General features: G+C 35.4%; 1 protein-coding gene across 3 annotated transcripts in view; it reads left to right on the plus strand.

The window, feature by feature from the left end:
* The window catches only part of LOC134531707 (inositol polyphosphate 1-phosphatase), a 58,132-nt gene extending 44,884 nt beyond the window's left edge, over positions 1-13,248 (plus strand). For 2 of the 3 annotated variants that reach the window (XM_063367523.1, XM_063367522.1), the window contains exons 7-8: positions 150-390; positions 1,710-2,305. In XM_063367523.1, the coding sequence (XP_063223593.1) occupies positions 150-390; positions 1,710-1,861 (393 nt within the window). In that variant the 3' untranslated portion in view covers positions 1,862-2,305. Of the gene's footprint in view, positions 1-149; positions 391-1,709; positions 2,306-10,918 lie in introns of those variants that run through there. The other variant, XM_063367525.1, reaches the window with a different exon arrangement.
* The last annotated feature ends 249 nt before the right edge of the window (positions 13,249-13,497 follow it).

The following is a 13,497-nucleotide window of genomic DNA, read 5'->3' on the forward strand; positions in this document are numbered from 1 at the left end:
GCTGTGTAATCAATTTTTAGATAATAAAACTGCTTAAATAGCACCATTTTCCACCTTGAAATACAAATTTTCCCTGGGCTTCAATGGGGGGGATCGATGATTTTTTATAAAAAGGTACATTGCCCCCCCCCCCTCCCCCTTGCGTGCAGGTGGTGGTGCTGAGCAGCAGCGAGAGCACGGCCTTGCGCACGGCGCTGCGCTGGACCGGGTACCACCCGGCGGAGGTGGCGGGCGCCGGCTACAAGCTGCTGTGCGTCGCAGACGGCTCCGCCGACGCCTACATCCTCTCCAAGGCCACGACCTTCTACTGGGACACCTGCGGCCCGCACGCCCTGCTGCGTGCCCTCGGCGGCTGCGTCAAGGACTACGACTCCTTGCTGCAGACCGCAGGTAGCTCGCTCTCTGCCGCCTCGACACTTCGTAGATTCATTTAAGAGGCCACTCCAGTGTTTCAGGGGCACTACGCAACCTGCGTTAACCTCATAAGATTCAAATGCTATTTTCATTTTGCTAATAACTAATTAACTAATGTAGATTTCGAAATGATGCTTGCTTGATATGTAAGCCAACGATGCTCTTATCAAAGCCCCTTTCTTCGAAAACGTGCATAAATTATGGTTTTATTCTAATCTTTACTAATATGCATAAGTGTATTGTCTAGGTTTGAACCATTATTTATGCAAGTTTTTTGAAGAAAGGGGCTTTGATAAGAGCATTGTTGTCTTACATATCAAGCAAGCATTATTTCGAAATCTATATTAGTTAATAAGTTATTAGCAAAATGAAAATAGCATTGAATCTTATGAGGTTAACGCGGGTTGTGTAGTGCTCCTGAAACACTGGAGTGGCCTCTTAAGGAAGGGAAACTAATTTATTATAATTAAGGTGTAGTTCTACTTCAGCATAATCCATTACTACTTTCTTAACACTAAAAAATGTGGTTTCTAGGCCGGCAAAAACTCAAAAGCAATATACGAAGGACTACTACATATATACATTTTGTGTAACTACCTGATTACAAAGCTTTCATGAAATATTTCATTTAAAAAAATATAATCCAATAAATACCTGTTTTTCTCTTCACTGGTAGGTAATGTGCACGGTGATTTCAATTTTGTACTCTCCTGTGAAAACTATCCACGTTTATAATAATTTTACACTCCTTCCAATTCAAAGATGACATTCCAAGCTCATAGCTATCACCACAATAATCCACGGAGATTGATCGTACCCAGCTTGCTAGGCTTATCACGTCCTTCACCAGGCTGTTGGGGCTGCTACCTTTATGCCACCAGGTGAGCCAAAGTAGCAAAAGAATTTTTTATGATGTGGTTTCCAAATTTGCTGAAAATAAATTCAAGGGTAAAAAAGGTTTTAAGTGTTTGTATATTACAATGAAAAGTAAATAGAACAAAATAACACTTGGAATTATATGTTTCTTATTTTTACTTCTTTTAATAATTTCATTTTGGTGAATAACAGGTGGGGAGCGACCAAAAATTTTCCATACCCAGTATCACCTGACCTTACTAAACTATTGTGCGTTAGAGTGCAATTTCAACTACCACTTTATATAGTTATATATTTTAATATATGTGTGTGTGTAATTGATTCCATGCCACTGATATATTCAGGATATTGTTTTGTGTAACTCTTTAAATGTAGTAAGTTACATAAATGGTATTTTTGAATGTATGTTTCTATTACAGACATTGACAGGTGTAAAGAACTCTCCTACAAAGTATCCGAAGTTGAAGATGCAGCTCAAGGAATTTCAAAATTTTGTAACCATGGAGGTTTCATTGCAACTCGAGATCGGGACACGCTCGAAGAGCTAGCTGTCCTTATATGTAGACTGTAAAACAATAGTACGTATTTCAAGTCTTTCCATTTTTGTGGTTCTTTTGTGTGTTTGCTAGTGTGAATTTTTGTGCTATGTACATGTTTTTAAATGAAAAGAAATTAATTATTTATTTTAATTTACTGTAATTTAATCCCAGTTTCACAAATTTATAAGTTTATAATTTCCTCACATTTATCGCATACCAACACCAACCTTCTCGAAAGTCCTGATGTGTTTATTGTTTACTATGTACCACTAGTGATCACTTTAGTGCCATATTATGTTTGTTGTGAAGTTTGCAGTTACAGTGAATTCTCTTTATAAAATATTTGATGGGACCAAGAAATAGAACACTACCTTATTGAGGAGTACTTCGTGGAGAGGTTTTGCCAAATTGTCATAATGTTATAACTTTTTTCGTTTCAAATACTTATACAGTGAGTACAGTAAAAGTAAAACCTTGTTACGAGTTCATTTATTAATATCACCTCTCTATTATGACCTCACTTCGAGGAACAGGGGTTGAAAAAGCCCTCCCCCCCTCCCATCCCAGCATTTTTTTTCCATTATTTACGAACCTTTTTCCCAAATTTCAAAGAGCTTAAAGGAATGTTAAAAATATATGTGCAGGGGTTGCCCAAAATTAATGTTCCCCTGCAACAGCGAACTGTATTTTACCGGAAGTCTAAGAGTATTTTGGATGTTAAGCCTTTCGTGGTATCGGGCTTATATTTCCATTTCTCGGTTCTGGTTAATTTGCTGAGAAATGGCGTAACCAGAGAACCAATGACCGGAACAGACCCATCACTAATGTGTATGTGTGTAAAAAATACACTGACCTCTGATTTGTGTTAATACGAGTAGAAAGTAAAGTTGTGAGGGATCTTGAACTTCTGAAAGATTCAGGATCATTAAAAAATTTCTGCCTGGCAGGAAATTCTCCAAAATTTTTGGCATTTGTTAAGTTTTTCACGTGGAGGTTTTTTTTTATTTGTTAACATCTTAGCTCTTGGTATATGGCATTTTGTAGGAGTAATTTCATGAATCGAACAGAAATTTGTAAACACGGTGCTGTCACCTGTGGAAGTCTCAGAAATTTCGAAAAGATGGTGAACCCGCGTGATTCATCCGTACATATTAACTTTCGTGAACCTCTGGGATTATACTAAGCGTTTTGGTCTGCCAAAGTAAATTTTATATTGTACAACTATTCTTTAATACTTCATGTTATACTTTATAGTCCTAAAAATAAATGACAACCAAAAATACATTAAAATGCTGGCACTACAATTTATACAACCCTTAGTTAATTCTGAAATGTGGAGATAGCGCAGCGTCCATCATACTGTAGTTGTGGTAGTATCTTGTTATGACTATTCAAGTTTACAAAATGTATTCCAGGACAGTTTCACTACCATAAATTTTACTTTGCCTCACCAATATGCTTAGTACATCCCCCAGTGTTCACAAAAGTTAATATATACAGGTGCATGTTGCCATCTTGATGACTTTGGCTTGTGGCTATTACAGATTTTGCATGAATGCACCTTGGGCCTTCAATCTGTAAAATTTCTGTTATGTAATGTTCGCATATTTCATTGCATTTCTGGTGCATATTAAAATTTCACTCTCAATGCGCCTAAAGAAATATAATCTCTAAAATGTAGGTGATGAAAATTCTGGTCTACGGGAATATGTCACAGGTTCAGCGTTGAGGTCTTTTCATGCAATGTGTTCGGTACTTCTGTTGTTCAGCTAGCGCTGAGAAATAAATAGTACTGTCTTGTTAAACAGAAATATAGTTAAGTTTTAAGGAGGGATAAAGTTTTTCACTAGAATTAATACTTTTTGTATATTTATCTCGCTCTGCATTATTTAAAAGAATTCTACGTTAAATAGGGCTGTGCGAATATTCATATCTTTGGATGTGAATACAAATATTCCTTACTCCTACTACTAGCATTTCGTACATTCTGTAAGATGGACTCGGTGCAACATGCTCTACACCTCCAGAACGTTGAACAAAGTCATACACTTGCCTTTGTGCAGTCAGTGTTTCTTCCTGCAAGTTTTCAGTCAACAGATTAGAATTCACTGAAAATCCTCTTTCCAATGATGCATTTCCATGGGAAAGTACCAACATCATCCTCATAAACTTTAGAAGGCCTGTTTTGGCAGCTACAGTATGTGCCTTAAGAATGTGCATCCACAAGTGATCAAGGCGCCCGTATTCTCGAGAGAAAAAAACGAGAACAGTGCTTCAGAATCTTGCGAGGAACATACCAACTCATATGATCGCTCAGTGTTATCAGCTTCTTGTCCTGATAGCCACCTGTTTTGAAGACAACATTCTAAACTGTACTTCACACGCTGTTTCCTCACACCCGAATTTAAAGCCACAGACGGACATAAGCAGGAAATTCCCTTGGTAAGTTTGTACTTCAGGGGACTTTTGTCTTGAAGTTTTTTTTACCATAACCTTTAGACGAGTCCTAACATAATTTTTCAGTAACAGGACAAACTTTTCTGGTACTTTTTCTTTCTTGATGGCATGGCATACTGCATAACCCAACTTGATATTGATAGCAGTCAATAGATTTTCCTGGTTATCTACATCCAATCGAGATACATTGCGTTTCTCCCTAAAGCTCTTCAGTACCTCTGATTTCACAGACTTTCCTGCCAAAGCTAATAAAATGTCTACCAGTGAATCATAGAGAAAAGGTGCCATGGGTGCTTCACTTTGGAACATTGTAAGAAACAATTCCAGCTCTGATGCCAAAGAGTGGAAGAATGTCAATTTTACTTCTAGAAGATTATCTTCAAGAGCACTTTTCACTACATTGAAAGAGACAGATGAAATAGAAACTTCATTAACAAATTTCTTTAGGTGGGGTAATGTTTTCATGGCATGCTCAGCAACTGCAGTATTTTCTAACCATCTGATTGCACAAAATTTCTTGGGAAAAAGCTCTGATCCAGTTATTCTAATGTAATCTGCCCTCCTTGCAGGTACATGCTTAAACAAATAGTAACTGTGCCTCAAAAAACTAACAACTTTCCATTGTGTAGCAGAAATTCCAGTTTTGAAAGCACCAAGGACCGTATGAAGCCCACAGCTACTAATTTATAGCATTGATGGTGAACCTTCACCAAAAGTGTCTGTGATATGTATTTTCAAAGCTAACAAAAATGCCCAGTTTACGTTGGGGCCATCCATAGATACCTGCAGAATATTTCGAATGTCAACAGAGGAGAGACCTCCCAAAAATGCTTGCAGTAAACACTGAGATGTGGTATTCCCCAAGAACACTGATGTTAAGTAAGCTGAAACAACTTGGTCTTCAGCCCAAAACCTAACACTGAGGTCCATTTGTTCTTTTTGAGAGATGTTGTTGAATGACTCGTCAAAACCAATTACAAAAAAACTTGATGCTTGTATAGACTTCAGTAACTGATCCTCTACATAAGGACCCAAACCATGACTTATCACATAGCCCACCTTATCTTTTTGAAGAGTAAGTTTTTTTGCTACCTTACTGTCAGGGAAAATTCTTGAAGCAAGACTAACCTGTCTTCTGACAGATCTTGCTGATTGTGACGATACTACATGGTTGAGTATTAGAAGAACTTCTGCCTTACCATGCTTATGCTCACTTTGGTTATAGTCGGTGGTCAAATATGTCCCCCCCCCCCCCCCCCCCCTGAAAGGTATCTTTTTTTAAAAGAAATATTTATTCAATTTTAAAACATGTCACTTTCATGCCAGAGATGACTGAACAAGGACTGGGAACAAAAAAATGTCATATTTTTAGGTATGGTTTTGGGAAGTGGGTAACAACGGAATTTTAACGTACACATAAAAAAATATACAAAAATATGTAAAAGTTTAAGAGGAATAACACAAAGAGAGAACTTTTTCCTTTTTAAGTGTAGTTTTTCTGCATTTTCTTCAGTTTTTACTCTGTTCAGTATGATGGACAATTGTGTCGGAGAAATAAAAACACTTTGAAACGTCTAACTTCCTGCACGTTTTGACAGCTTTAGGATTTTATTTTCTTTTAAATAATTATGCTGACACATTTGTTTTAATCCTGATGATTAGAGATGGTGATTTATAACATTAAAAATAATAATAACATTTAGCATTTTGATCTTAAATTGAGCATTTTGTAGCATTTTTAAAAACAAAATTTAGCCAAATCTCTTATTTTACATTACTGAAGAAAAGTATATTTTTAAAAAGCATTAAATAATACACATATACATATTAATTATTAACAACCACAGAAATAAAGATCTAGCACAACTACAAAGATAGCCTATCTTGACAGGTTTCCAAACAACATTTTAGCACTTATGAGTGCAATAAATTGAATACTTAAAATTACAATAAATATTTTTTAGCCGTGTTCATGGCCATAGTTGATGTAGAGTGCACAAATAATGTTATTCCACTGAAATAGCAGCATTGAAACTTAGCATGGAACAAGTTTCCACAGTTTCTTTTTTCATCCTATTGCGGCAATCTGTCACAATAAGGTTGTATCTGCTGAAGAACCGCTCTGCATCCACAATGTTGGTAGGAGTCCACAAACATTTCAGGGCAGCAGCAGAAAACCTCTCATGCTGTAGCTTAGCTAGCAACATTTGCAGACAATCAACTGTTTCTGATGTTGGTCACAAGGTGAGCATGAAATTTTTCATAGCCTTCAAAAAATTCTTCTCTTGACAAGCATGTGAAAAATGGAATTTTGTTCTTACATTCCTCCAGAGATGACAGATTTAAGTTTAGCATCTGGCCAACAATTGTTGGGTCAAACAAGCTACTCACTGCCATGAAACAATCGTTCGTCTTGTTTCTCTCCATGTGCTTTGCTAGTTTTGCTGAGCACTTCTTCATGCACTCTCTCAGTTGTTCCTTTATTTTTTTCTTTGGTGGTTACATTAGTGAAAGTGCATGCCTTGACCAACCTCTCAGTTTCTAATGGCAGATAGCCATGAGCATACCTATCTAACGCAGAACTAACAGCTTTGAGTTCATCCCAAATGTTGTGCCCATATGGATACTTAGACCCTTCAAGTGTGTTTATCAATGCTGAAATCTTTAAAGAAACCTCGGATACAAATGAAATCTCTATTTTCAACTGTGCAGCTGATTGTCTGTCCTGTAACATTGAAATCACACTTGCTGCTGTGACTCAACTTCAAGGTTGTTGAAAAAATCAACAAACACATCGACGTATATGTTTAAGTAGTGATGGGTCGAGTCACCCTATTTCAGCATCGAGTCGAGTTCGAGTTAAACAAAGAAATTTATCTTCGAGTCGAGCTCGAGTCGAACTCATAGAAATTTGTCTTCGAGTCGAACTCGAGCCGAACTCATGGAAATTTGTTGAGATGAGTCAAACTTAGCGAGGTTCAAGTGGCAGAATGATGAGCGAAATAAATATAAGTTAAATATTTCTCAATATAATATATGTAATTAAATATGAAAACTTTGAATTATTGAAGGTTTCCCTATACATTTTGATTTTTGTATTTTTTTTTTAATCTTCATACTGACGCTTTAAGTGAAAATGCACATCCAAGTGACGAATCAGACGTGAATTTGATGATGACCGAGTCTTGTATTTTTTGCAGCACTTGCATTTAGCTGTCTGATGATCAAATTTTTCAAAAAATTCCCAAATCTCTGCTTTTGATTTCTATTCGTCACTTTTTGACGTCCCAGGCCGTACAAACATATCTATTCCACTAATACTAAACCGTTTATGATTAATACGACGCCGGCGACGAAAACTCAAGTGTAAACATAAACTTCAGCAGCCTCAATTTTCCGTTCGGCCATGGAAAACTGGTTGGAGATTTCAATTATTGTTGATATCAATTTGCCAAAGTGGCAACATTCCCTGGCTGTATGATGACTTACGTAGGCCATTGGCCCGGAGTTAAAATGGCGGCTATCTAGTGTTTAGTAGTAAATAGTCTTACTTCCAAAGCTGCCCAAATATTAACGTGGTCTTGTTCATGACTGAATCTAGAGAACATTTTTTAAATTCCGTTATAGTTAAATAAAGGTATTTTGTTGCAGTTATAAATATTAAGTGCATATTGAAGGATGGGATACACTGTTTGCGGTTACACACGATCGAAAATAAATAATCTTCCGACTTCGTTTTCAAGGTTTTCAGTGTTGGATCAGAGGTTTTCCACTAGGTAGGCCTAAATAATACATTTTATTTTATTTTAAAGTGCATGGTTTCGGATAAGTACCTACCTTCACTATTGGAAATTGTGCAACATTATGGTCGAGCCATAAACTAAACTTTGACGAGACTCGAGGACACGATCTTAATCAACTCAGTTTTCGAGTCAAGTTTAGTTTCGCCGGCTCGACTCGACTCGCTCGATTTTTCGAGTCTCGACCCATCACTATGTTTAAGTACTGCTTAGCCTTAAACCATGAGTTCCAGCAACTTATTACTGATGCAGGAAACAAGAGGGAAGGGAGGGAAGGATATTTCTCCTTGATAATGTTTAAGTACTTGTTTCTCAATTTCCTGGAGTGCAAAAATGCCATCTTAAGTTTTGATACAAGTAGGTTTAAATTATGTAATTCCTTCAAAAATATTTTCTCAACTAAGTTCAGTTTGTGAGCAAAACACTGGAAATGGAGCAGATTATCCTCAACAATGGTTTGTAATGCTTGGAAACATTTCCCCATATAGCGTGCTGAATCAGAAACAAAACCTACGATATTACTGTACTCAATACCATACTCCTTGATGTTGTTCCATTTGCCTTCTCCAGGAATGAGCAACTCGCCAAATAAACCTCTTGTTCAGTTGTTGGTGTCATGGTCCTAAATAAAATGGCAAATACGCACCTGCCTTTGTTATCAGAGGTTTCATCTGCCACTATTACAACTGACTTGTCTTTTAGTGCAGCTTTGATTTTAAGCTTCCTCTCTTCTCCACAAGCTGGCACATAATTGCTTCTCAGTGTGCTTGCACCAGGCAAGTCTCCTGAACCAGGTACATATCTGTCAAACAATTACAATGTTACTTAAACTGTGACACAGTATAAATTTCAACATCCACTTAAACTATAAAACAGAGTAGGCCTATGTTGTCACTACTTTCATATTTTCTTTTGCATTAAGTAAATTGAAAACTGTAGTAAGCATACTAAAGTTTTAACATTTTCATCTAGCAGTAGATACAACAAGTTATCGTAATAGTTCTGGCCAACTGCTTAGTTTTATTGATGCGTATTCTCATATTTTCAGTAAGATTTTAGAACTACATGACAGACCTTTTCATTTGAAAATTTATTGACATGATCCACACAAAAACATAACCATACAATTTGTAGTCAGTGAAAGCATAGTTTACATGATACTTACTTTGCAAAATATTCCCGAACGGCTGGGTGATCCAACTTGTGGAGAGGTATATTCGATTCCAAACACATGTTTACTGTGTCGTGAACGAAACTTTTTTTTTTCCCCCGATCATGCCAGAAACCGTTGCTTGCCGTTTTACAGACTTTTTTCCTTCATTTGACTTCTCGGTGAATCTTTTTTTTGCAGCCTGATGTCTCTCAGATTTAATGTGCTTTTCAAGTACATCTTTTTTTTCCCACTCCAGACGGTGGTTACATAAATTGCACATTAAAATATTCTTATCACTTTCGTAGAACTGTTCACTTTTGTATTCATTTATACGATCGCGAATGGAAATGTTTCGTCGTCCCATTTTTACCACGAGAAATAACAGTATACAACACATTCACGAGTATGCACGTATTTGTAAACATACCACCTTCCACAGACTACACAAGAACGCGGCTTTCACGTGAAACACAGCCAGAAAATGGGACTTACAATTGTTAGCAGAGATGTCGCAATATGGTGGCCTAAAAACTTGTACTTTGCAAGATGACGTACAATCTTCCAGCTAGTTGTTCTTTGCTTTGTTTACAATCGCGAGGCACGGATGGCCATTCGTCGGGAAGCCTTCATTTCACAGACGAGAGAGCCATACCCAAAATTCCCCGAAGTTCATGCTCGTTTTTTTTTCCGTACCACAACAGGTGTATTTGGGGGGGGGTGGGGGAAATTCGCGTAATATGTGCCCAACTGAGGTTGCAGGAGTATTGAAGACTAAAAACCCTTCATTATATGATGTTATATACTTATTGATTTGTACATTTCATTCAAGAGATCGGCCATTTTATACGTTACCTGAAATCGTACATATATAAGGGTGGTGTTTTAGAGAGAATTCACTGTATTTGATTTTAACTTTAGTATCAGCATTTTTCAACAGTTTGTTTTTTTATACAATATTTACTTTTTTTGTGGTTAGTAAGGTTGTCCAAGGACATCTTTTCCCGCAGTTATTTTCCAAGCCACAGACTAAGATTACTGGAATTTTATGTGACATTATAAAATTCCATTTATACAACTTAAGAATGCTTAAATCTGTTATTTATAAGCACATAATGCACACAAACACATTGAAAACAATTAATATTTACAAAAAATATTTAACAGTTTGCCCAACTGCCACAGATTGTGAATAAAAACCTGAAATTATAAAAACAAAAATTATTTATGTAATATGTACATATATAGCTACATTTGAAAGGTGAACAAATGGCATTGATTGCCTGTATGCATAGCTAAGCAACTTTTCGAAAGGCTTGAAAACAGGCTGTGTCAGGAATGTTTTATTAATCTGTTAAATAAACAAGTTACCAGTGCCAAGTTATTACAACTCCTTGTTTTTGTATTTACTGCTAAAATGAACAATAAAATTTTAACACTTATGTGTCCACTTATGTGTACTTGGTAGATTCTTACATGTTTATACTTGTGTACTTCTTGCAAATGTAGCTTAATTTTTACAAATTTACTTAAGATTACTAAAATAGTTGTAGTGCAAGGATCCCCCCTTTGTTAATAGTGCTCTAACCCACTCAGAAAAGGCATATGAAGGGTGGAGCGTGATTTGAGGCGGGGGGAATAGCTTCTCTCTTGTTATGACAAACACCTTTGTCTGTTTACAGGATAAACAGCTGGCTGCAATTCATCTCTATATATTCCAATTGCTAGTGACAAACGTAAAACTTATTTTGTAAGGAGAAGATAATAAAAAGAGAGACTAAAGAAATTAGGCTATATCATGCAGCAATAGTATCGATCAGGCCTGTCACCAAGATCTGTTTCCAAATCCTGTTCATAGCATTTAAAAATCCTGTAATATTCAATATCTAAATTCATGTTAGGTTTTGCGGTAATTTAACTGTACAAAGTTAACCTTTTATTTAGTTACTATTTGACTCCCTGGAAGCCACGACTATAGCGTTCACAGGTACAAATCACTTTTTATATTTTAAGTGTTGAGCAAACAACTTGGTAATGTTTCTACAAGCTAATACATTTCCTTAATGTCTTAATTAGTTCCAATTAACTACAATTTTCAAAATTTATTTTATTAAAAAATTCTAAAATTGCACTTAAAAAATTTCAAATGTAGGCCACCTCAGAATTTTCTTTGTTTACTAAATATAAATACATACAGTTTAAATTATTTACAAGTTCAAAAGGCAAGTATTTATTAGATTTTAGCATTCTATAATGCACAGGGCATTCAGCATTGGCAAGTCCATCTATTGTTCGTGCACAAAGTTTTCCTTCAACAGGTTTTTTTTATCATTCATTTAACTGTCTAGTTGTAAGATAAAAAAAATATCAAAGATCAACTTTGGTTTTCAACTCGTCAATTGCCATATAAACAATGTTTACATACTTTTGTGCCACCAAATTTCTTTCAACCCATGCTGTTATATTTTGTTAAGAATTTCAGGAAAACAGACAATTGAACATTTGGTTTTTGACACGCCTCAACCTTTTTAACGGTTCCTAATAATTTCTGTGATTACTTTGTTTGTAAAAGATTCATTTGGCGATGGCTGTCTTTTCTCTATCATAACACATCTAAAAGTTGTATAAACTTATTTGAGCAACATGGTGTCGAAAACTCAACCTGCAAATAATTCAAGAACAGAGTACCGCCAAGACACGTCTAATCTTTCAACATGGCAAAAACATTTACCTCATGGCCATAGATATTGTTGTACAAATGGTACCTTTGGGTAAATGTTTTTGTCTGTTGATATTAAACTTGTAAGTGTCATGGCACCACATGTTATGGTAGTTGTTCACCGTCGGACGGCTCTGTGTTAATAGCGAAGTAAAATGTTAATATTTACAGGAATGTAATTTGAATGGGAAAATATTGGCCCAACCATTGAAAACATCCTTGAATTTCGCTGTTTTTCTGCCAATCCGTTCTCTTTAAATATCCGTGAAAACTGATAAAATCTGTAAAAACGGCTGTCCTAGTGTCTATAATTTATATCTTATTAGTGTTTGATTGAATAGTAGTTTAATCTAAGCTTAGCTTGTCCTTTTTTTTTTTTTTTTTTTTCATGCCAAGGTTTTTTGCCTCCTTGTGAAGAAATATGGCCTTTTTTTTTTTATTAGCCCATGGGAAGAGATTATTGCTTGAGCTGTACATGATCATCACAGCACAGTTACTACGCTAGGGAGAGTAGGGTGGGCAAGCATCCGGCTCATACATTGTATCTTTAGAATTGAATTTAATAAGAGGGAGACTTTATATATAACATAAAACCACTAAAATAGTTTTTATTTATATTTTCATATTCATATCAAATCACCAGCCAGACAGTTGAAGAGATAGGTGTAACATACAAGCAGCAATCAAGAACTACAACATTATTAATACTTATGAGAAAATAACACCAAACTACTAGTTAGCTACATGCCAAATTTCAGAGGGACAAAAATGTTAAAATTCATAGTTAAATTTTAAGTTATTATGGCACTGATCTGAAAGTTAGTGAAGTAAAACTCATCTTTGCATATTCTTTTGTGGGTTTATTGCATGGAAACAGCTTTAACGAGGAAAATTCCTAACTAATCATATCATATACCTAAATAATTTTTTTTCCTCTGTTTTTTCTTTTAATTTTAGTGGTTTAGCACACTTAATGTTTCCCACATTGTTCTTATTGAGTCTGTATTTTGGACTTGCTTATAAAACATTTACTCACGTACTGAAAAATGTATCTACGGAAGTTTTTTAATGAAGGAATGTGATCTTAGTATTCATTGACTTTGACAATGACTTGGAATTTTTTTTTTTTTTTAAATTTTGATTTGACTTGAAATAAAGGTCTTCTCACACCCATTATCCTTGACCCAAACAAATAAACTAGTCAGATTGAGATCATACATATATATATAGACACACACACACATTTATATATATATATATATATATATATATATATATATATATATATATATATATATATATATATATATATATATAATATAAACACTTTTGTGTAAATCTATTTGCAAGCATTCAAAGAAAATGGTAACTGCCCATTGACATAACATGACATGATCGTTTTATACAAGTCTTATTAATTTCTGATACTTTTTTTTCTTTTCTCCAATTTATTTAGGACTTCAGCCAAAGAAAAAATTAAACCAAAAATAAATATATGTACATAAGTTTTAAACTTTATGTCAAATAGCTGTGTACGAAGGA

This window comes from Bacillus rossius, chromosome 5 (assembly GCF_032445375.1).
Source record: "Bacillus rossius redtenbacheri isolate Brsri chromosome 5, Brsri_v3, whole genome shotgun sequence".
Classification (NCBI taxonomy): domain Eukaryota; kingdom Metazoa; phylum Arthropoda; class Insecta; order Phasmatodea; family Bacillidae; genus Bacillus; species Bacillus rossius.